Below are 27,032 nucleotides of genomic sequence, written 5' to 3'. Positions count from 1 at the left end.
AATTAAGAAAAGGGGGACGGGAAATTTAACGGTTTGGCAACTTTCGGTGCCAAACAGCATCAAGTTACGCCGCAGCATCCACAACAACGATAATGAATACGGTTGATAACACGAGATAATAAAGATAAAAACATGACAAAGCTACCATGTCGTCACGTGAATATTTGTTTCAATATTTTTTTTAGTTTGTCTCACCAAGGAGGTTATATGACCTCCTTGGTCTCACGGACTGAAATTGCTGCATTAATTACTATATTTTTTACATATATATATATATTTAATTAAGTTAAGGGATTTTGAAATAGAAATTTCTCTTTATTAGTTTCCTTGATCAAATAACTTTCCTATTGCATAATTAATAATTACACAAGTTTACACGGTCACTGTTCACACATTGGTTATTGTAAACAGTTAAGATAAACAGTAGATCAAAATATGTAATAATAAGAATATTCAATGGAAATACGTGACATATTCATTTATTAATCACAATATATACAAGTTATTTCAAAATGTTTTTATCAAAACAAACGACATGTGCTCTCTGACTCAGCCAGCTAAAATGAAACCACCATATCTAATTTATGCTTTATATACGTCTCCAAATATAGACAAAATAGCAACTTCCATATCGGGAATGACAGCTCCTTTCACGCGTTTTCATTGGTTAATGCACATTCTTCAAATACTTAAGGCCGTAACATTCAATTTGATTGGCTATGTGTGAAATTCCGAACGATAATATACAAAATCGAAGCGTGTGAGTTCCGACTGTTGATTACGGTGACAAAAAGTTGTGGTAAACCTTCCTTTTAATGCTTGAGTGACAGTATACAGATGCCATTCATTTATGGATACTAAAATGATGTACAGCGTTGTGTATTAGACCAGATGGTTGTGTAATTTCACTGGTCTCAAACAAAACACAGACCGGCTTTTCCGCCGAGAAGTGAACTTTTCAAGATGGATGTATTACCAAGTGGAAACATTTTTCGTGAGCTTCAAGTTGTGCATGATACAGGATATTTTTCGGCTCAACCATCTCTAGAAGATCGTTGGCAACAGGTACGTGTTCAAGTTTCATCAATTTAGATTTGAATCAACAGATAAATGGCTATTTCCGGATACACATTACCCCCATATTGATCCCCTCATATGAATAACATTTTGACAGTTCCTGTATGAATGGACATGCAATTTACGACGTTTTAATAGCCAGATGTAATGTTGATGGACATTGATTTGAAGTCTAACTATCAAATATAATCTTGGGCTATTCATTCGATATGAAAGGCAAGAAAAAAGGATGAGCTACGTTTAAATCATTTTAGCATGCTTCCTTATTCTGTCTATTATGCTATAATTTATTTACTCCTGTGTCTGTGCACCTTCATAATCTACATGTTTCATCAATGCACAGAATTTGAATAAAAACACATACTGGCAATAGATTTGATTGCATCAGGGGTTACTTGTGAGAATTTACTTGGACGCTTTTGAAAATACTTGTTGAATGTTAAAAGTAAATAATTGTCATGTAATTGAAGGAGACCAAACAAGAAAATTGCTTCGGACACAGAATCCAAAAAGGGATTTATGCAAGGATAGAAGTGGTCTAAACCTTATTCACCTCATCATATTTTCGAGCTTGTTGTGAATTTATTTTAAGTGACAAATAAAACAAAATTGCTAATCATCATGATCATTAAGGTTGATTATAACACACATTTCACTCACACGCATGTACCCTTAAGAATGTATACATTTACACTTTGGAAAGTTTTTATTGAATGCTATATGAACAGTGCATGCACCATCTGAGAATATATCGTGTATATATATACATGTATCATGTATATTAAGGTGGGAGGCCTGGTAACACCAAAACATTTCCTCTTAACAGTCTGCACCAAAATCTTTTCCAACTACATCCGAAGACCAATATTCAGACATTTTTCTTGCATGTCTAAACAAAGTTTTGCAAATACTTACTAGTCCGAATAAAATTTTACTAGTCTGGGGCATTGGACTAGTGGCTAATGGTGCAGACTGCTTAATATTTAATTTTCCTTATATTTACAATACAGCATGGAACGTGTAGAGTACATGTATATTGAATATTTGAGGGTACCCTTAATACAAAAGTAAAACATTGGTAATTTGCATTGCTGTCCCATACCCCAGGTCTACCTTTTGAAGACTCCAAAATGTAAATTGTTTAGTGAATGTACAGATCAGAGATCATCTTATTTTGTTACTGGAGTCAGCATGGTCAGTGGATTGACAGTATGGTCCATTGAATGACATTAACTAAAATTTTTGGTGCATATATGCATTGTACATTGATTTACAATGAGGTAAAATGTACAACCAAGTAGATAGGTTGCAAGAATCTCAGATTACTGGTCATATTATATTTATATATTAAAGTAGATTTCTTGGTAAGATATATTTGTAAATGGAAATGGAAACATGTCGTCTAGAGTAAGTACTGTTAACCAACTAATTTTCGTGACTTTCGCAAGAAGAAAAATATTGTGAATATAAATCGCTGAGAATACGTAAAACTTGGACCTTTCCTTTTTAACTACATCAAATATATTTGAAAATTGCGAAATTAAATTGCAGCGAAGTAGGAGAGAAATGGCTACACACGAAATAAAGTATCCACGAAAATACTGTCTATTGTTTTCCCTTCACTTTTAAAGACTAGGCCCAAGGTTACCATTAGATTGATTGATTGTTGGTGTTTTTACACCACTTTCAGCACACTTTAATTGGCTACATCATGACGGCTAGTTTTATTGGTGGTCATGGTGGAGGAAACTGGAGTACCCAGAGAGAACTACGTTAGTTTTCTCAATTGAATTGTTTCATATTTTTCATGTCAGTGCCTTTTATAGCCGACCATACAGAATGGATTTTCTCATTGTTGAAGGCTGCACGGTTGCCTATAATTGCTTACATCCACTTCATTTGAACTTTGGTGGATAGTTGTTTCATTGGCAATCCTACCACTCTCCTTATTTTTATACTAACCTTCTGCAGGTTTTAAAAAAGTTTAATTGTTGAGTTTTCAAAGGCATTTTAATGATTTTTAAGGAAGATTTTTATACAGGTAACTTTAGTTTATGGAGATTTCTTAAAAGCTGTTTATATACATTGTACAGTGTATTTATTGTCACCGTGCTCAAGTAGTGAGAAAATGCTGATAGATACATGACATGTACATTGTACATACAATTGAATATAGGTATAGGACAAATATTTTGTCTCTCAGATCCCAAGGAATGCCCTGAGTTAGATAATCTTAAGTAATTAGATCAAGTAGAACTATGATTTTCAAAAAGAATATATATGAAAGTTAATTGATTGAGGATTTCCTGGTGGTAATAAGCTGATTATAACTATCTTCCTGTTGTTCACAACTTTTAACCAAAATTATACGTAGGACAACTTCATGCATTTCATAAGTACGTGTATAACAATGAACAGGTATTCTAGCCGTAATCTTAAGATCCTATATATGTACAGATACATGTAGATGCTGTTCATATTTGTTCTGTTTTAACCAAAGAACACTTCATGCATTTCATAAGTACTTTTTTGTACATGTATAACAATCGCCAGGTATTCAAGGCCATAATCTTAAGATCCAATCTACTTGATCTATAAATACATGTAGATGCTCTGCCTTCATGTTTGCTCTGTTTTATCAAGTTCAGATCATTGGCTTAATATAGATCAAGTTGTATGTATTTATCAAAATGACATGTTTTTAAATAATACTGTAATTTGTAAAATATGAAAACTGTTTTGAATCTGATAATAACAACCAAATATATATACAAATTGAGATTATTTTTTTTTCAACTTTTGAAATAAAGTGAATTAAATAACTAGGTTGATAGGATCTGGATTCATCTTTGGAATCAGTATTTCAGAAAACAATTCCAGTCAGATTAAGGTGTCAGTCGAGGACTTCATCTTATGGTCTCATCTTTTAAGTGATGATCCTGCTAGAACAGTTTGTCTCTGCTTTATTCATGCGAAAAGACTTGTTTTTGATAGGAAAAATATAAGTATCAGAGATGATCATTGTAATTACAAACTACATCTATAAATCTCTTTTATTTTGAGGAAGATATTGCATTTTATTAAAATTGAAAATACTTGCATCTTCGATCACCCAAGTTACAAGGAAATATGGATTATTTTCTTTTATGTAGAAGGAACAATTAATGAGTCTAGTACATGTATATACATGATACATTTTTATATCTAATAATGTTTTCATAAATTTATAGGATACTTCAAATACCTTGGTAGTAGCAATGTTTTATGTCATATTTTTCTGTATTATTATTTATTTCCATGACAACGTATGTAAACATTTCATAGAGTTGTTACACACCTAGTAACAGCAGTATTTATACTGAATGTTTAGAGTAAAACACTAAAAAAATATATTGAAATGATTTTACCAATCCCTGTGATCACATGTGATGTGGGGCTTCTGCCAAAAAGTTTCATTTAAGAGTCATGTCTTAAAAATGCATGTTTGAAGCATCGAAATAAACGTTTTGGTCAGAGGGTTGCTTCAGTTGTGTTTTAAAATTTTCATTTTAATACATATGTACATAATGTAGTGTGAGTTTTAACAGAACATGGGAAGAGGAAGGCATATTTTTATTGTAAAAGGGTACCACTTTTCTTTTCGTCAAGGGGGACTTTTTCCATAACTTTTACATTTCTCCTAAGTTTCTTTCCTTCTTTTAGACATGCAATTACCATATTTTGGCAAATTGTTCTCAAATATATTAACTTTCTTTATTTAGTCTTAAAGAAACCATATTCATATTCTTGTTTAACTATTATTGTTATGTCAAATGCCTTTCCATTGAGATTACATGTACAATGGATATAGATTCTATTTATCTGGACATCTGTCCCCTCTTGAGATCACAATTTGTGTATTTAACAGGCATATTGAATAGACAAGATCAATGAATAATTATTTCCCCACAGAGAGCCCCTCAGATAATGATGCTGTTTATAAATAGAAAGGATAATTGAATGTTTATTCCATTATTTTTTTTACATTTTCTACATGTTTCTCCTTTGTTTTTTACAAGAAAAATATTACATGTAGACGAACATGTAGTAATTATTGGTTAATTACTGTGTTAATTATTTCCACACTAAATAAACCCCTGTGGTAAACCCCTGGGACAGATAGTCATTTTGTAGTTGGAGTGGAATGCATCATAGATTACTATAACATTCTTTCATAGTAAACAGATGACCTAGTTTACACTCAATGATAGTAGTATTTCAACATGTCCTGCTATAACCCTGATAATTTTGTAGGTATACTGGCATGGAAAATCTAGGACACTGACATTATTCTTTTGATGAACAATTAATATTTTATATATAATATACATTAGTGGTGATACCCTGACACTACACATTAACCAGATAAAATGACAGCCATTAGAATATGTTTACATTTTACCAAGATATTTATTCTCTAAACCAAAATAAACATTATTTATTTTATTGTTTATTCAATTGTTTTACTTTTTGTCATGTCAGATCCTTCAATTTATACATGTAGCTTACTTAAATAAATATATTAGATACACTCATTAGGATTTTAGCTCAAGTGAGTCTGCATAAAATTGAGAAGGAAATGGGGATTGTGTCAAAGAGACAACAACCCATACAAAGAGCAGAAAACAGCCCAAGGCCACCAATGGGTCTTCAACACAGCGAGAAAATCCCGCATCCGGAGGAAGGCTTCAGCTGGCCCTTAAACAAAAATGTGTATTAGTTCAGTGAAAATAGATGTCACACTAAACTCCGAAACATATAAATGAACTAAAATTAAAAAAAACAAACAAGACTAACAAAGGCCAGAGGCTCCTGACTTGGGACAGGCGCATTAATGCGGCAGGGTTAAACATGTTTTGTGAGGTCTCAACTCTCCCCCTAAACCTCTATCCAATGTAGAAAAAACAAACACACAGCAATACATGTATTTAATTATACATCATGATATTGTGGTTAATGAAAAATTATAGCTTTCAATAATTTAGGTGAGGCTCGTCTTTCAGCAATTTAACCTTATTTCATGATAAATACAGGATATCCAATTACATATAATACAGTTTGGGTTTTGGTCAATGTTGAAGGCTGTACAGTGACCTTTACTTGCTTACATCCATGTCTGTTGGTTTCTGGTGGATAGTTACATGTAATTGTCTCCTTGGCAATCGTACCACTTCTCCTTATTTTTATATGTATAAAACGTACAGTTTGGAAAGTGTTTTTAAAAATTATTCTAAAATTTACAATTTTTCACATCAATAAACAGTTTTTGTCATTTTTTTAAAATAAATAATACAGTTGTCAAATTATGCAGTAATAAGTCTACAACAAGCCTAACTGTAATGAAATATCTCTTTTTCTACTACATGTACATGTATTGCCATGATTTATACTAGTGGTTTGAATATTTTTATGATCTGGAAGAGTTACAGTTCAAACATATGGTTTATAACTTTAAAACAGGGCTTGAATACTATTGAAATACATAAAAAAGGAAGAAAGAAAAAAATCCTGTTAAATGAAAATTTACACAAGACAAGAAACATGTCCTTGACTCAATGAGACTACAAAAAAAATATCAGTTCATTCACTTTTTAATCTACAATGTACAATGTAAGATCTATATGAACTTCTGTAGTATTGAAGTCCATAATGAATCAGATTCGTAACAGCTGAAGTTGTACATCTTTAATCAGTATTTACTCGTTCAATCTTATGTAAGGCTGTACGGAAAAATTCTGTAGCAGTCCTTATGGTAAACTTTGAGCCACAGACCTGATCATGATGCTCATTTTTATGCCCCTGCCGTAGGCGACTGGAGAATTAAGTGTTACTCTCGACCATCCATCTTTCTGTCCATCCCATTTTCGTTTGTTAAAGCTGTCAGTTAATTTCATTCATGTACGTACACTTTGTAAAGGGCAACTCAAATTTAACTAAAATGCACTCTTGACCAGTTGGACATTAAACACTTCCTTTAAATGTATTTATATCCCTTCAGAAATCAGGCTAAAAATTACCATGTTTTGAAAAGATACATTTATAAATTAAGGTTAATACGGATATGATTTAAATAAATGAAAGCATGAAAACATGTTTAGTAGAAAACAATACATGCTGAGGTATTCTTTTGAAGTCTAATGTACATTAATGCTTAAACTAAGCATGGTTTTAGACGAGATTCTTTGTTTAAATTCCATACCTCCGGTCACAGGTTTCAAATTATGTTAGAAAAAGGAAAGGTTGTTATATATCTATTATCCTTTTAAAATAATCTAAAATGTGTATTGCCTTTCTATAATGGAAAAGTATTAGTTCCATTCAGAAATTAAAATTCACTTTCATACAAGCTTGTACTTGAAGTACCGGTTGTTTTAAGTTATTTAACGTTGACCTATTTATTAACTGATTTTCAATGGAATATTACCAGTTATAAAATTCTTACAAATGATTTTGTTAAAATGTGCATGCAAGTGTACAGAAAGACCAAGCAAAATGATATCCACAAAGAATTGCAATTTTTAGAAAATGAATTGCAGCAATACACGAAATATGTACATTTTGCAACTAAGAATTACAAAACCAGAAATCAGTCTGATCAATAACATGATGATATCATATACGTCCTAGGGTCATTACTAAATAATAATGTACTCTGGCACATAGAAAAACGGTTTTCTTCTTCTGAATCCATTTAAAATGCTTTTTAAAGTAAAAATGATCCTGGCTTTAACAGTATGCAATAAAATATTTTAGATCTGGGCTATACCTAGGTTAGTCTGGAAATTCCTGATGCCTGTTTGATTGTATTGTCAATTATTGAATGTCCATTGGCAGATATCTCTCACTTATTTAGGGCAAAGAATAAATATATTTGGTCAGTTCTGTATTTAAAGTTGTTCAGGTGGAATGAAGATTCAAATTCAAAATATGGACAGACGTAACCACTGGAAACAAAGTACAAATGTTGGTGACATTACTCAATGTTTTCCTTGGGGGGTTTATGCATGGTGGTCACATGTAGGCCAGACCTATGCATTAATTTGGCATAGGTGGATCCAGGGGGGGGGGGCCCTGGCCCCCACTTTTGTGGGAAAAATTTGGTTGATTATATAGGGAATCACTGAAGCATGACTGGAGCAGGCCCCCCCTCCCTTTAGGTCAGTCAGCGGGCCCCCCTTATGAAAAGTTCTGGATCTGCCACTGTTTGGGCCCAAACCTTTACAATTTAAAATTCCCTATTATAATCCTATAGATATAAGCCCCCATCCCTTAAAAGTTCAAGGCGACCATTCTTTCAGTCAATCCCCTGCTTCAAAAAATTTCTAGGGAAAACACTTGGGGTTAGAAATTTTGCTTTTCATTGGCCTATGGGTTATAGTGTACCAGAAATCATTTGCTAACTGATTGTGACCTTTAGATAAAACAAGGTAGAGAGTTCAATTAATGATAATTATGAAAGAAAACTGCAATAACCATAGATCTATTCAGTATCAGTCTCCTTTTAACTCAGTAGTTATTGATCTGAATTCTGAGTGCATATATGCCAGAAAATGATTCATGTATCACCTTTGATATGTATAATTTACATCTGTTTGTGTTTTGGCAGTTCATCATCACTCAGTTTATATATACTGGATGCATTTCAATTCAGTAGATTTTCAAGTAGATTCCTGTTCTAAGGTCCTGTGATTCATACCCTTAATTTATATTTTCGTACCCCTTCCTGACTCCTAGTCAGAATATCTATGAGGGGGGTAATTTGAGGTCATCGGATTATCTGACTTTAACAGTCAAACTTCAATATGTATTTCAACTTTAATAGTCTTCAATAGTATTTTTTTCTGATTGTAGACAAGGAGGAAAGGGGGGGGGGGGGGGGTAAACCCTATTCTTGGAGAGGAGTTTTTGACTCCGATTTTTATTTGGAGGGTTACCTTTATTTGAATGGGATCATTTAACAAGAGGAAGAACAATGAAGCTACTGATTCAGCATTTGAAAGATTAAGTTTACATTCATCCATTGGAATTTGCCTCTTGTACATCTTTGTACATTCTTTTCATCCCTAGTGTAAACATATGGGTAAACCTTTTATTTGTTTACCAAATTTTAATTTAAATTTCAACATTCTACTATCTGTCTTCAAAATCAATGAAATATTTAAATATTGGTCGTTGACAAGTGGGGTACTCAGATTTCTCCAAAGAAAAATTGTATACCTCTGTACTTTTGACTGTTCACCTGACTGATTATATCCATTCTCACCTGAGCAATCTTAAATTGATCTACCTTGAAAAATTTCCCACACATTTTTTCCCATTCAAGCATTCCTTTAACACACATGCTGAAATTTTGGCTTATAATTTCTTTATTTCAAAAGAAATACAATTAATTATTGTTTTTTGTAACTTTTAATTATTAAACACTTATTTTGATATGTTTTTAATAAATTTGAATAAAGTCAGACATTTTTGTATGCAATATTTGCAACAGAATGGCAGCTGCTTGAGACCATCGTACTGAGACCTATTCAGTAAAAATATAGGTCAATCATCAATAGACAGTGATAGATAATACATTATCTAAATAGTTATTGCTGATACATCATAATTCTTTTTTTTAATAAAGATGGACATTCAGCACTCTAAAGACTATTAAAAAAGTTATTAAATAATGTATTTTAATTTTTCAAACTTTTTCAACTATATTCTCGTTTTGATTATGCATAAAAAAATATTTTCAAACTTTTTCTACCAGTTCTTGTTTTAATGTGCATAAAAAAATAAAATTATATTGAAAAGATGAAAAATTAATTGTTGAATATTTTAATGATTGAAAAGTTACAGTCAGTACACATGCTTGACAAATTTAAGGGTCAGCAGGCTCGACCTTTTCAGCAACCATCTGATATTTTTATTTTTTGTCAGCAGGCTGGACCTTTACAGCAACCATCTGATATTTATATTTTTTGTGAATTTGTGCAATCCTATATGATCCTGTCTCATTGACAATTTAAGTTTCTTATATGAAAAATCTGTGTCATTTATTCTTCAATTCTTCAAACTGGAATTTGCCAGATTTCAGATCAAAAGAATTTGTGTTTGAAATTGGTACTGGTTGATGTGTGTTGATTTAGTGTTAGATATTTATATATTGCATAATTTCTGGTATACAATCATAATAATAATGAACAAATTCATTCATTTAAGTGTATTGTTATTTCATTTCCTCAGTTGTAAATTAAAACTTAAAATTATATTTTCTGATACATCCTTTTAGCGTTAAGAGGAAAAGTACATAAGTTCACTGTCAGTGCTCAGCTTAAGTCATAATAATAATTCATTATTTTTCTTCTGGGCACATTTCCCAACTTTTGCAAAATACTGTAAAATGAAAATTTTTTGTGCCGGATTTGTATTTGCTAATTTCCCTTTTAAGATTAAATTTCAAAAATATTCCTGGCGCTATAATTTGGTATTCAAGGTGGATCAGAATGAGGGACAGGAAAAGTTGCGAACTAAAATCATTAGGAAAAGGTTTGGCACCAGAAATCGTGAAATTTAAACTCCTTGAAATAACCACTTTACAGAAGTTAATTTTAAGTATAAATGCAATATTATAGTTGGTCGGTATTCTTCTTACATTAACCTATACTAAATGGTTGAAGGAGCTCAAATCTGCCACTTTTTAACAGGTTTCCAAAGAACATTTAGTCAAGTGTTTTGTCGACAAATTCCTCTCTACCACTTGTACATCGATCAACCTATTTCAGCTAATTTATTTAATTTCCTCCATACACTGAAAAAAAAAGAAAATGAAATTATTCATTATGAACCTGAACAGTTATCATATATATATAAGACATAATATTATAGTTTAAGATGAAAGTTTAAGGTATAAAAATATTCATAAATCTAAGGATATTTATCTGTAACTTAAATACTTTTAATCTTTGTGATGTTAACAATAATTGTTTTCTTGTTTGTTTACAGAATGATTAGGATTACAATTACCATTTATTTATAGGTCAGACAATGTTTACTTATCAAAGTCAATACACAAATGTCTCAATTGTTATCATTCACAAATATTTCTCTCTCTTTCTGAGCTAATATCATTGCATTTATCAGTTAAATGAAAATAGTGCCATAAAATATGGTTATCAGTGTTGATTGATGCTAACATGTAAAACGAGTAACATGGTAACACGAATTAAATGATTTTTAGTTATAATGCAATAAAGACAATCTTCCTTTATTCATATGATTTAAAAAATAAAAAAATATTTTATGTTTGGAAGGAGATTTTAAATTCACTATTACATGTAATTTAGATCAAGGAGAAAAAATTCCAACAACACAAACAAAAAATCCAAAAGACAGTCACTTTAAGTTGTCATGATGATCTTTAAGTTTCAAGTTAAGTAATAAATGTGAAAAATGTTCATTATATTGTTGATGATACAGGACACGTTTAGACATGGTCACACCGGGCCCCTGGCGAGCTCCCGTCCTTAAGAATTAAAAAAAATAAGAATGTGTCCATGCATAGTACACTATGCCCCACTCACATTATCATTTTTCATGTTCAGTGGATCGTGAAATTGGGGTCAAGACTCTAATTTGGCATTAAAATTAGAAAGATCATATCATAGGGAACATGTGTTACATAATAACTAAGTTTCAAGTTGATTAGACTTCAACTTCATCAAAAACTACCGTGACCAAAAACTTTAACCTGAAGCGGGACAGATGGACAGACGGACAGACGGACAAACGAACGAATGGACGTACAGACCAGAAAACATAATGTCCCTTCTACTATCGTAGGTGGGGCATAAAAATTACAACCATGTTTTTCCAGCTCTTACATCAAATCCTGGATCCGCGCCTGTAATATTAAATTCCAGAATTGGGGTATGTCAATGATATATAATACCAGAGTGGGGGGTATGCTTAAATAAGTACAACACATGCATTCTTCTTACATGTACTTTTAATTAATCCATGATGATCATGAAACATATATTTTATTTGTTATCTGTACATTTCCTTTAATCTTATTGTAGTCATAGGTGGATCCAGGTGAGCCTGGGCCCCCCCCCCCCCCTTTTCAGGGCAAAAATTTGGTTGATTATATAGGGAATCACTGAAGCATGACTATAGCGGGGCCACCTTTTATGGCAGTCAGTGGGCCCCCTGGATCCCCCATGGGTAGTGTTAAGGCATCCTGCATCTGTTACAGATGTTATATAAGTTTATGTATACTCAATATATATATATATATATATATATATATTGTCTTCTTGTGAATAAATGTTTATATTGATGATCTTTATTCAATTCAATCATATTACTTTGCTAGACTTGATATGACAATGCTGCGATTTAGAGAATGATATGTGTAGACAGTTGTCTATCTATGAAGACAGTACATTGACCTAGATGTACTTTGGTTTCACCATAAAAGTGCTGTGGTATTAAAGGAGCAGGTAAATCCAACCCCCATGAGAATACACTCTATTATTGTTTTGCATAATGGGACACTGAGACACCATACAATTTTTACAGACAAATCATTTCTTAATGGATTTTAAACATTTTAATCTATGACCAGTCTTCACGTTTAACCACAGGCCCAACTTCCAAGGCTTGTAAAATTGCTTTCGGGCCTGTAAAAATCATCTCATGATGACATCATAGAATCTTACTAAAATTTTTGAAAAATTGAGCTCCGGGCTTTATCGTAAAGTCTGCTTGACAGTAAGGAACCTTTTTTTCTTCCATAATTTCATTTATAAGTAAAAAAATCCAACTGTAAAGCAAAAATTGCAGTGAACATGAATGAGGATGACTATATGTAAACAAATAAAGTACAAAAAGAAATTACATGTAAACATGCATGGTCTGTGATTGTATGATCCTGGCAAAGAATTAAGATGGATATCAGACAAGTGTCTGTTAGTACATTAAAGGTAGTTTGGATTGGCAGTAATATGTAGATATTTTGTCAGATAGCTACATTACAAACACCTTGTAGTAATTCAGGTAGTTATGCGAGATTTATTGTCCTGTAATTGTAGGGGGGAAGATCAGTGATTTACTGGTTCAATTAACAAAGAATTAAATGGGTCATGTTTTGACAGAAAAGAGGACAATCACCCAATTTCAGCCATAATTTTGAAGGCAAATCACATGTTTTTGTGGGAAAAAAGTAAATCAGTGTTTGTTCTGTTCTATAATAAAGACTATAACATATTTTTAGACCATGCAATAAAGATTTATCAGCTCAATCACCTTAAGCATAACACACTGATTAGAACTTGTGATAATCAAGACAAAAGTTGACTTGTGCTTCTGAAAGGTATTATAAATCTGTAGCAGTAGTAAATTTTGAAAAAAACTTCCAAAAACACTTTGTCCATTAGCATTATTTAATCCTATTTGAATAATGTAACATGCTGTTTTCATTTTTTCATGAAATTGAAAATTATTTGTTTATTAAAAGGTGATATGGAACAATGATATGGCATGTTAATTTCATCATTTTGCACCTGTGCCTCACAGTAATCACATGCCTTTCTTAAGTGTATAATTAGCTACAGATGTACCTCAAAGAATTCTTATGAAAATATGGGTCAAAATGATACAGTAGCTCAAAAAAACAAAAAATCAGGAGAGACAATTGGCTGTTATCTGTAATGTAAATAAGAATATGTGGTATGAGTGCCAATGAAACAACTATCCATCCAAGTCACAAAGTGTAAAAAGTAAACAATTATAAGTCAAAGTACGGCCTTCAACACGTAGCCTTGGCTCACACCGAACAGCAAGCTGTAAGGGCCCCAAAAAGACTAGTGTAAAACAATCAAACAGGAAAACCAAGGTCTGATCTATCTAAAAAACAAGAAAAACTTATGAACCACACCAACAAACGACAACCACTGAACAACAGACTCCTGACTTAGGACAGGTGCATAAAAATGCAGCGTACATATATAGAATTATAAAAATTGTCATTAGTTAATAATTATAAGCATTAATATGACGTGTGTTCCAGTGAGTGTGTAACCTACATGTACTGTAAGTTCAGAAATTATTGCTGCATTTATTAATGTGATTGTTGAAAACACATGGAAAAAATTGAGAGATTAGTTATTGCAATGTCTGGAAATGCTGTAAACAAATGTATAGTTATCAAAATTGAAATGTGAGTTTATATTTTTGCAATAATAAAACGTCGCAGTAATATCTGAAATTTACACTTGAGACTTGGTACAGTTTTGACATGTCTTTTGTATTGTAATGAAAAGGACAGAAGAACCTTTAGATAGTGGCCTATATTTTATAGATCATATATCAGATCAGATTTTAAACTGGCTCAATGTCAACAGGGTATCCCTTTTCTCTCTCCTTTGAAGGATCATAAATGAAGTATAAAGTGCACACATGTAGTAACAAAACCTCGTCAACAAGGTCCTTATTATTTCCGTGTTATTATTTTGAACAACTGATTTTTATCTGTTCATCAAGTGTTTCAACAATATTCGACAAATTATTACTTTTAAAAGGCTTGTTAAGATATATAGATATATTATAAAGCTGTTTAAATACTTTTTTCTTGCGCATCATATACATTTTTGAATTGAAATTATTTAGGAAAGTAAAATTGTTAATAAAGAAGGAAAGAAAAGTAATTTTATTATTCTATTGTATTTTATGCTTTTCACAAATATGAGATGAATGTGAATAAAATCATTCAGTTTGACATAAAGTAAAGTCTAGGAATTTGTAAGAAGGGAGATAACTCATGAAAAGTGGTCAAACTTAATATGTTCCTTTTACAGTTCTTTAGAAAAACAAAACACACAAGACTTATAATTAAAGCATGTAATCAAATGCTATTTATGAATAAAATAATAAATTTAGTGCCAATTATATTAAATCCTCATAAATAATTAGTACTTAAAGGAATTCCAAATACCAGTACATGTAACTTAACGATGCAGTTATGCACCTGCAAATGTGTTTTTGTCAACAAGAAAAATCAAATATTCAACACTTGAAATGTACAAATTATTAAAAGGATAAATTCGAAGTTAAGGTGAGAAATACAATTATAAACCACTATGTATGAATAAAGGTCATAATAAAGGTCATTCATGTTATTTAAAATGCACTTGATAGTATCTTCCAAAAAATTTGAATGATTGTTCTTCTTGTCTTCGGTTGTCCTTCAATGTGCATGTCATGGCGGTTAAACTGTCAACATATTAAAATTTACAGACAACACCTTGCCAAGCCCTGAGTTCACAAGTATGTTTGGGTGTGGAATGAAAGGATCGCAATTTCTTTTGAATTGTTAATGTTTACAATTTGTTCAAAAGCGCAAAAATAATAAATTGTTTTTAAACAACATAAATATCTGCCAAATCTGCCAGAGTAACGATTTTATTTAGTTTCTTTAATTGAAATCGGCATATTTGTTTGAACAGTAATTCCGTTGTATGTGTGAACAATGTCAGTTGACTTCTCGCCAAAGTTAGAATTTATGTCTGGGTTCACAAGACTTTGTAGTAAATCATTTTTTGAATTGGAAGTTAAGTTTAGTAAACTTTTGATTGGTTTATCTAAACAAATGTATTGTACTTATCCATTACAATTGCCTTTTATAAGTCCTATTAGCATACCAGACCTTAGATGGTTAAAGCTTTTTGACATTGAAGTGGTTTTAAGACTTTACTTTATTCAGTAGATTTAATTTGTGTAATTTACATTTTTGAATTTTATGAACCTGTATGCTCAAAGTGTACTTTTAAAAATGGCTTAGAATGCTGAAAAATTGACTTATTTTATATAATTCAACAGTTATTGAGTGGAATTTTTACAACAGTTTAGAATTTAGTCGGAAGTTGTACGTACTCTTGTAGCCTACAAAGTATATTAAATGTTGTTGGCCTTTTTTCCGTTAATTGAAACAATCTTCCTTTACATATTATATTCATAACATCTTAACCAATATTTTTTTGCCTCCTTGAACTATTTTATTCTGCACTGTATACAAGACAGTCTGTACATAAAAACTCTTATTTACAATGTTATGGACATTAAGTTATTGATCTGGAATATTTGTGTAAATATTAGTATTAGATACATTCCATTCAGCTTTGTTTAAATAAAACCCTGGATGATTTGCTGTACAGACAGGATTTTATCTTGATAATGAGGGGAATCGTTGGGCATGTTTTATCTTGATTTTTTCATCAAGGAATGTGCACATATATATACAGTTTCTTGAAAATCCAAGAAATCGTCAAAAGTTGTCATTATTATATATTGATAAGGGTGTTTAAAGTTTTTTTTTAGTAATATGTTCTAAATATCTATAGTGGTTCTAGAAACGAAAGCTATACTAACTGTATCATGTATATTGATGAACTGATAAGTTGAAGCTCTTACATGTAGTAAAAGAATGACTGAATGAATGAAAAGATCTTTACCAATAAAACATATTTTCATCGAAAATATGTGATGTCTGCATTCTGTCTCTTGCTATATATATAGATTGTATGACTGCATACAAGTGTGAAAAAATATCTCCTTTTGACACAGTATAATGTTCAAATTTAAAACGTGCGACTTGCAGAGTGTTTTAACTATTTTTATAAAAATAAGAAGCTCTGGTATGATTGCTAATGAGACATCTATCCACCAGAGATCAAATGACATAGATGTAAGCAACTATAGGTCACCATACATGTACATTATTTAACTGTCAAGTGCGGAGAAACACTGTATCACATGCGGTTACACTGGTAGAATTTGTTTCTCTAATGATTTTAAGCAAACATAATCTTTCTTTTTAATAATTTGCTAAAAGATGATTGATCTTTCTATGTGATGTCAATAGGCATGGTAGCCTTTTATCATGACAAAACAATAACAAATTCAGAGGAAGACATGAAAATTTGATGTAACAATTGAAGGTTCAAGTCACCTTCCATCATCCCTCCCCCCCCCTCCCTTTCGAGGGAAAAAACCACCACACAGCAGCACATATCCTAAATGACAACTGGTGTTTAAAGTTGATTTCAGAAAACAAATTAGTTTGATCTGGCTGTAAATATTTGTGTTGATAATTATAACCCCATACATTAGCTCATTTAACATCAAAGCTTTTACACAGCATAGTTTACAGTAAATCTGAGTAAGAAGATACAGTCAGATCATTACAACCTAGTATTTCACTGGATAGCCTTTTTTAACTTCAAAGTGAAAACTCAATGGGATACACTAGCAGACAACATACCAACACATGTCAGATACAGAAGTATGTAGTACTGAGATGTCTGTGTGACCTTTACTTATCTGATGTATATATATGTTCACACCTGATAAACACTTGGGAGGATGCTGAAAATTACTAGTGTAAAAATCTTAACAGGTTTTATTAATGATTTATATCTATAGAGCCATTTTTCTTTGATATGTTGTTATAGACTGGTTCTCAACTTAATTAATTAAATTTAGAACCAGTCTAATCAACATAGTAGATCTACTGTACTGATATATATATATATCGATATTTCAACATGTTCAATAGAATAGAGAATTATGGAAACTGGGACTGTGTCAAAGAGACTACAACCAGAATCTAAATTTTAAGTTCAGCCTTATAGAATAATTCTTTTGACGAACCTTTTTAGCTCAGTCTTATAGAATAATTCTTTTGACGAAACTTTTTAGCTCAGTCTTATAGAATAATTCTTTTGACGAACCTTTTTAGCTCAGTCTTATAGAATAATTCTTTTGACGAACCTTTTTAGCTCAGTCTTATAGAATAATTCTTTTGACGAACCTTTTTAGCTCAGTCTTATAGAATAATTCTTTTGACGTACCTTTTTAGTTCAGTCTTATAGAATAATTCTTTTGACGTACCTTTTTAGTTCAGTCTTGTAGAATAATTCTTTTGACGAACCTTTTTAGTTCAGTCTTATAGAATAATTCTTTTAATGAACCGTTTTACTTCAGACTTATAGAATAATTCATTTGACAAACCGTTTTAGTTTGAAGTCTTATAGAATTATTCTTTTGACAAACAGTTTGAGTTCAGCCATGTAAAATGGTAAGCCTTTTGTAAATCTTTAATAAGAATTTACTGATATATTCTTGTCTTCTTTACCGACTGTTGTCATTAAAGAGTCGTTATACTATAGAGAATGGCTACTTTGTCCATCTCATTAACCTACCTAATGTTGATAAAATTTGAAAGAAAATATTAAAATTTTGCAATCATTATAGTATCTGGTTAATAAAATGCTAATTACATTGTAGAGACTGAGGGAAAGTTAATCGTCTATGCTAAAGGATCTAATAGATATGATTATTAGCTATCAAATATTGCTTTGAAATGATTATAAGCTTGAAATTTATGTCTTTTCAATTTATATATTATTGTTCATTGCACTGGTTTTACTTATGGAGGACACACTGAGGTCAAATAGGGTTAATGTTCTTTATGCTAGCTTCGTTATTGTTATATAAGTAGTTACAGACTTCTAAGAATTTCTCAAAGAATGCATGTACATGTATTGAATGAGCTATCATCTTTTAGATAAAAAGATCCAATATTGAGATCTAATCAAGTGCAACGTTTTGGTTATTTTGTGTCAGAAATTAATACACTTCTTTTTTCTTAAAAAAAATGTATTCATCTTCACACAGAAGACTGCTATTTTTGACTTGAACAGTACAAGGTCAATGTCACCCTATACCCAAGGTCAATATGTTCAGCTTTAGGCTTTAAACTTCAAGTGCAAGCAGAGACTTTTCAAGTGCTATCTATTGTATTGAGAGCTATCTTTCAAACAAGAAAAAAGACACTTATTTTAATTTAAGATGACAGACTGATTGAAAGTTCAATTTCTTCAATCAAGTGCAATATCACTGTAACTTTAAAGATAAAATTTATGGAAAAATTCAGGAATAATAGAAGCGAATAAACATACTGCAGTTGATTGAACAGTAATTTCAAGTCACTTAAGATATGGTAGGAATGTGATTTAAAAATCCTCCTACTACCGGATCAAATAACTCTGGAATTTTGTATAATTAAAGGATAGTTACTGAAAACGTGCTAATTTTCATGCCTGTTATTTTCGTGTATTTTTCAGTCACGTAAAATGGGTGAAAATATCGCCAGCATAGAAAGCAATATTATTAATGTGAAGAGTGAATTAAGCATTGAAGCACATTAATTTTAACCCACACTTGAAAGGTTTAGGAATCTAGGTTGACATTCAGGTTGTATCCAATGCACATCTCTAACCGAAACATTTATACACTTAATTATTACTTTTCATAAAAGTATAATCCTATTTTATACATATGAATTAAAGATATGTAGTATATGCCAATGAGACAGCTATAAACCCAATGACAAAAAAACAAACATCTAGAGGTCTTTATTATGGTCAATAATGCTTCTGAGAATTAGAAATTAGAGGACCTTATTTTGACACAAAACTGGCGGTAATTTTTCCTCTAGCACGTTTTCTTTTAAAAGGTGGGGGATGGAGGTGCGCAACCACAACCACCATCTGAAGCTGCGCCTTAATATTTCTGTTTTCTAAAAGTTTGAATCAACAACAAATTATTAAAAATATTTCCCAAAGGTAAGATTGCAGCATCATAATCATACATTTTGTATATATGATGAAAGATAAAATTTCGTATATTTCTTTGAAATATCGTTATATTAGTATTCCTGAGACAATAACAAATCTGAAGGCCGATATTGACTTTTATTACATTTTTTCTTAATAATAAACAATGTAAAAGTTTCTGATTTCTAAGAAAATTATTATAAAGTTTTCCTTTGATCAATATAAAGATCGTCTTTTCTAAAAAGAGAAATAATGAAATATCACATGACAGACCTGAAGGATAAATAAGTTCTACATATTAGAATAGAGAAGAATAAGGAAAATAGGGGCTTCAGGTACCATTAGTAGAATGTGCACTCCTCAGTCATTTAACACTTACAGGGTAATATATAAGTAGATATGAGAAGGTACTGTTTTATAAATGTGACTTTCAAAATTAAGGAAGATATTGAAAAGAAGACAAGACTTCCTTTAGAACCCCACCCTTGTTGGCTCATTGTTTTCTTTCTTGTATCAATTTTCGTGGTTTGAGAATAAAAATGCTACATGTATATCAACATGATCACGGGTTCTAAATTTTGTGGTTTTGGCTTTTGCTCCCATGAAAATGTATCTCCGCCAGTATTTAATTCTTTTGTTTTCAATTACCCAAGAAATCCACAAAATTTGTATCCCATGAATATTAATGAATCCACAGTATATTACAATGCAGACACAACATTGGTTTGTGTCCATCTTACTAATGTTAAGTAGGAGTAATGGTATATGTCTGTCTCTAGACACAACATTGGTTTGTGTCCATCTTACTAATGTAGTAGGAGTAATGGTATATGTCTGTCTCTAGACACAACATTGGTTTGTGTCAATCTTACTAATGTAGTAGGAGTAATGGTATATGTCTGTCTCTAGACACAACATTGGTTTGTGTCCATCTTACTAATGTAGTAGGAGTAATGGTAAATGTCTGTCTCTAGACACAACATTGGTTTGTGTCCATCTTACTAATGTAGTAGGAGTAATGGTATATGTCTGTCTCTAGACACAACATTGGTTTGTGTCCATCTTACTTATGTAGTAGGAGTAATGGTATATGTCTGTCTCTAGACACAACATTGGTTTGTGTCAATCTTACTAATGTAGTAGGAGTAATGGTATATGTCTGTCTCTAGACACAACATTGGTTTGTGTCCATCTTACTAATGTAGTAGGAGTAATGGTATATGTCTGTCTCTAGACACAACATTAGTTTGTGTCCATCTTACTAATGTAGTAGGAGTAATGGTATATGTCTGTCTCTAGACACAACATTAGTTTGTGTCCATCTTACTAATGTAGTAGGAGTAATGGTATATGTCTGTCTCTAGACACAACATTAGTTTGTGTCCATCTTACTAATGTAGTAGGAGTAATGGTATATGTCTGTCTCAAGACACAACATTGGTTTGTGTCCATCTTACTAATGTAGAAGAAGTAATGGTATATGTCTGTCTCTAGACACAACAGTTGCCTCCATCTCTACTTATCTAACAAGAGTATTTGTATGCCTGCCTCCAGACAGTAAGTTGTAGGTGGCACTTATCTTATCTTTTACTGTTGTTTATTTGATAAACATAAAAGTTAATGTGATAACTGCTATAGAGGTCAAAGCACTGATACACCTGTTCGTTTGAGGGAACATTTCAAAGTGTATTTTAACTAAAACAGTAGTAAAGGATACTAATTTAGTTTATAATGTAATTTTGTTAAAATTTCTGTGTAAATACACCTGTAGCCATTGCCATTGGGACTCCTGTAAATATATACAATAAATGATTATTTAAAGTGAAATTCGGTTGAATTTTGATTATGAAGGTCAGAGCGTCATGACCCCCAAATAACTCCTTTCAGATACATCATAATAAAAAATTACATGGAAACATATCAAAGGCCTATCATTTTTTGCCTAAAATGCAGTTTTAAGTTGTTGTTTAGAGTTTGGTTATGAACCACAACATGAATCTAATCAGTAAGTCTGAATAAACAAGATATAAACTACAAACTGATGATTTGTAACTATCTTAACAGATGTTCAATTTCAATGGAATGTTTGTATAGTGAAAGTTTCCAATGTTTGTGGTTTATGTGGTATTTTTTTAGTTCATTGACTCTTAAATATTGATGATCTAAGCTATTTTGATTGAGTTTTGAGATATTGACAGTTTCTGCTAAACTTGCTTTAGTTATTGGGTATTGGTAATGACTCACAAATTCAAGTTTATTTGTACTACAGTTATCCAATCAATGCCTTATTAAAAGTTATATTATTTCTGAGATATAGGAGCAGATTTTTCTAAAACATCATTTTATGGGTTTTTTATAATCACATTTTGGCTATAGTACATGTATTATATCCTACTGTTCTGTTAGTACAGGTTGATGTAAAAACCTCCACACAATTTGTGTTGATTCAGTGTGTGGGCTGACCTTGGTATTCTGTAGTTGGTAATTCATTGTTCTGAAATAAACCACCATTAAATTGCATTATCCATCCCATTCACTCTGGTTTGTCTACACCAATCACAATTAGACTTCAATCCCAATAATAATAAAAGCAATTCTTTGTCAAAATGGAGAGAAGAGCCCATTTTCCAGTATATATAAGCCTTGATATACATGGCACATGTTAAGCAGGATATGCTTACCCTTCCAAAGCACATGATATAACCCCAGGTTTTTGGTGGGGTTCATATGTTGCTCAATTTTGAGTTTTATGCGGTGTAAACTGTCTTTTCATTGTATTTTGTTTATTGCCCTGATTTTGTTTGTCTGTGTCTTTGACTAATGAGCCACTTTCTCCCTCTGGTATCCTCTGCCTCTTAAATATTAAACCAGTTCATGTCAGCTGTGTCTATACTTTATTATAGACACAAATTGACTACAGGTTTATTGATAGATGACATTTGAAGATAATAAAAGTTATACATTTCTTTTTGCACAAATTTATTAAAATGGTACAAGGAAAAACTGGTGACAATTGTTTTTTTCATGACTCATATATGTTGAATAAATTGATTCAAAAGAGGTACAAGACGTAACTTACAACAAACAAGGAAGCAGTACAGTATGTGTTATAATCCTTTTATCTTCTGTTACATTATTTAAATGTTTGATGATTTGAAATTATTCATCAGCTCATCTATTGGTAAAACTTGTATGGTGTAGACTAAAATTTCTAACTTTTTGGTTTTAAGCATACTTATAATCATTAATGAAGAAAAAGGATTTTTTTCTCTTAAATTGTTTCACACTTTTTCTTGCCAGTTCCATTTATATCTTACTGTATGGTGTTGGTTTTGCTCATTGTTGAAGTTGTATCGAACATTAATTGTATGTGCCCTATAATTGTTCAAATCTTGTCCTTTGGTATCTTGTATATAGCTGTATCATTGGCAATCACTCCACATTTCCTTATTTTAATATTTATCCAGAAACTAATGTGCCATTCACTAGAATAGAAATTGGTATCTGATTTCAAAGTTTTCTTTTTTACTGATGCATTATATATACACCTGTACTCATCTGGAACTGCTGTGCAGTGCACACATACCAAAGTCAAGATGTCTATTTTTTTATGAGGATGAATAGTAAAAGTTACCACTAAAAGCTTTGTTGTTTATTGAGAATTCAAACAGACATGGGGTTAATTAGTCTTGGTAGATTATAAAACAAAATTCGCATTATTTATTAAACTACACACATTTCCATATACATGTAGACATTTATTTTAAGTTGATTAATTCAAGCACTATTATAAACACATATAGGGGAGGGTTGAGATCTCACAAAACATGTTTAACCCTGCCGCATTATTGCGCCTTTCCCAAGCCAAGAGCCTCTGGCCTTTGTTAGTCTTGTAAGTTGTATGTTTTTTTTTTATTTTAGTTCATTTATATGTTTCGGAGTTTAGTGTGACGTCCATTTTCACTGACCTAGTACACATTTTTGTTTAGGGGTCAGCTGAAGCCTGCCTCCGGGTGCGGGATTTTCTCGCTGTGTTGAAGACCCATTGGTGGCCTTGGGCTGTTTTCTGCTCTTTGGTTGGGTTGTTGTCTCTTTGCCACATTCCCCCATTTCCATTCTCAATTTTATGATACATGTTTTAGTTGAACAGCCTAATTCTTACTTCCTAATCTAGACAACTGATTATTCAGTTTCCTGATTTGATCATAATTGTATACAGTTTTGAGAATGTTTACCATATAAACAGACTAATGGATCCCAAAGGAACCCTTCTCTGGAATTAGTAATTGATTTTTCATGGATCAGACTCTGTCATTTTATGATAAATGCTTGATAACTAATTAATTGCTATCACATAATGATTTTCTAATGAGAAAAAAAGTTGATTCATCAGTTTGTGTGTAATGATGTTGCACTGTTCATTTAAATGTAAATTGACACTTATAATTAGGTGGCACCTGTAACAGGTGGTAGGTTTAACACAATTGCATATTCTGACCAAATTGAATACAATCTATGAATACAGCGGCATTTCTCTTTAAATGCTGATAACAAATATTTCTTTCATAGATTATCTGAACTTGTTTGATTCTTGGATTAATGGATTGATTGTTTGATTGATTGATGGTGTTTAATACCACTTTCAGCACACTTGGCTATATCTAGGCTGTCAGAGTGCCAGGAGACAACCACCAACCTTTAGCAGGAAAACGAGCATTCCTAGTCAATTAAAATCGATGTCGAATACATCTTGCCATGAGAGAGATTCAAACACAAAACCTAAACATGCATTGACATGAATTGAAATATATATACCAAGGCAATATAAAAATCACCAGTACACAAAAGGGTCAGATCACTGTATGGACAGTGAAAACACAAAGAGTAAAAATACTTTTCACAGAAAAATGAATAAGGATTGAGCAACATTAAGAATAAGATGAGGTGCTCCAGTAGGGTAACTTAAGTTCCTGGTCAGCTATGAGTTACTTCATGACTGTCTTGTGAAAGTGCAGTGATAATTTGTATCTATCTTACATCTAGCATATCATTGAGGATATTTAACTACTACATGAGCTCATCAATGAAACATACTTTGTAACATTGTAAACAAATGAATGATATATCATATTGTTATTAAATAATTTGTATGTTTTATTTTTGCTTTTATTGATGATATTTTTATTGAATATGTATTTTTTTCTATTTGTAGGTAAGTTCATAAAGTATATGGAGAAATGAATGGTTAATGATTGGTCATGGCTTTTTACTACATGGTTTATGAATGTCCAAGTTTTTTAATGTAGCGGTTCAGTTTAAGTATGGTGCTTCAATAATTTAAAGAGTTTCCAAGATTTATGGGAGCACACAAATTTTCAAGACAAAGGCAAAGCTCTTAAGAAACAGACAGAAGAAAAAAAAGTGTGGAAGAAAAAAGAGAAGCAGATTGAAGCCTTTTCTGAAAGACTACAACTGCAATTTATGTAGACATGGTCTTTCAGGAGAGGTTTGTCTTGGGATAGCATAAGTATTATAGTTAGGTATTCCTACAGATAAGAACAATCCTGAAAGAAAGCATTGATATATAACAGTACACAACTTAATTGCCTACTTTGAAAGACTGCTGTATAGCTCTATACTAAAAAGTCTTTCAGGATAGGCCTCATGTTTTACCAAAAAAAACCACCCATTTATCTGTCAAAATATTACGCTAACCATCAAAAGCTAATGTTAATTAAGTAATAAACACAATCCAGATCTGGATTCAGATTTACTTAGGATAATGAAAGGTTCAGGACCATTTGATTTTTTTTTTAATTCTATATTTTACTGATAAATGGACTCACTTTTTAAGTCAACATTACACTTTTACACTGACAGCAGCAATCGTAGGCGAGACACAGGATTCAGTGGAACCATTTACAAAATTTTAGTTCAGAAATAACGTTGCAAAATAAAGTAGGGGAACATAGCAATGCTTAAACAATTATTCTTAATTTTTTTTTCATCTTTAGATATTTGATAAATAATACATTGATTAAATTGAATTTACAGTATTAACTTTCAGAACATATGTCAATCCAAAACATGCTAATTGATTCAAAGTTTTCTTTTAAGGAAGTAATGTTAATGAGAAGTTTTCTTTTACGGAAGTAATGTCAAAAACTCTATACTGTATAGATGACACTAATTTGAATATTTATATAACATATATCCACCTGCACCTCTATGGTAGCCCTCAAGTATTTAATCTAAAATTATGTAAATAAGTTCAATACAAAAGCTTAAAACTAACACATTGATTTGGCATGTACACTTCATAGAGGATCGGGGAGGGGCACATGGGACCATTTATTGCAGCTGAAGTATAAACTTCGATTATGCAGTGCTCTCTCAAATTTCATATCATCCTGATATACAGAGAATTTTGAAATATCCATCTTTTTTCTAGAAATTATAACATCACATCTATAATGCAATCTACAAGAAAATCTTTTCAGATCACCATTAAACAATGTAATGATGGTAAAAGCCCCTCATGAGAACACTTGATTATGTAAAAATGCTAAATTATACCAAAGCTTAACTAGCATATTTAAATGGCATGTGCACACCATGAAGAGATGGTAAGGGACTCTTAGGACTAGCTAGACATTTTCTCCAATCTGTGTATATTGCCACTGTGGATGGGATATAATGACCAGTGCAGTTTTCTCTAAATTTGAATACAAATCACTAGATTAGGATAGCATTTAATAAGGGTTGTTTAATTTACAATAATGGTAACCATGGTAAACTATGGTAGACATTTTGAAAATGGGATGACCACCAATGTAGATGGTTTAAAAATTTCACTTGCATTTTCATTGTACAAAAAAAGTATTTGACACCCACCGATATTTGAGATTTTAAACTGACTTCCCTGGATCCCATGTATGTTTTAAACTGCCTTCCCTGGATCCCATGTATGTTTTAAACTGACTTCCCTGGATCCCATGTATGTTTTAAACTGACTTCCCTGGATCCCATGTATGTTTTAAACTGACTTCCCTGGATCCCTTGTATGTTTTAAACTGCTTTCCCTGGATCCCATGTATGTTTTAAACTGACTTCCCTGGATCCCATGTATGTTTTAAACTGACTTCCCTGTATCCCATGTATGTTTTAAACTGCCTTCCCTAGATCCCATGTATGTTTTAAACTGCCTTCCCTGGATCCCATGTATGTTTTAAGGAATAGTACTTGGGGCTGTTC

The 27,032-nt window shown here is 31.8% G+C and overlaps 1 protein-coding gene across 3 annotated transcripts in view; it reads left to right on the top strand.

The window, feature by feature from the left end:
• The first annotated feature begins 729 nt into the window (after window positions 1–729).
• The window catches only part of LOC127717716 (Krueppel-like factor 6), a 177,913-nt gene continuing 151,610 nt past the window's right edge, over window positions 730–27,032 (top strand). For all 3 annotated transcript variants that reach the window (XM_052223486.1, XM_052223487.1, XM_052223485.1), the window contains exon 1: window positions 730–1,065. In XM_052223486.1, the coding sequence (XP_052079446.1) occupies window positions 964–1,065 (102 nt within the window). In that variant the 5' untranslated portion in view covers window positions 730–963. The remainder of the gene's footprint in view (window positions 1,066–27,032) is intronic.

Source organism: Mytilus californianus, unplaced genomic scaffold (assembly GCF_021869535.1).
Source record: "Mytilus californianus isolate M0D057914Y unplaced genomic scaffold, xbMytCali1.0.p SCAF_10, whole genome shotgun sequence".
NCBI lineage: Eukaryota > Metazoa > Mollusca > Bivalvia > Mytilida > Mytilidae > Mytilus > Mytilus californianus.
Note: the sequence above shows the minus strand (reverse complement) of the source record. Positions and strands in the feature narration are given on the sequence as shown.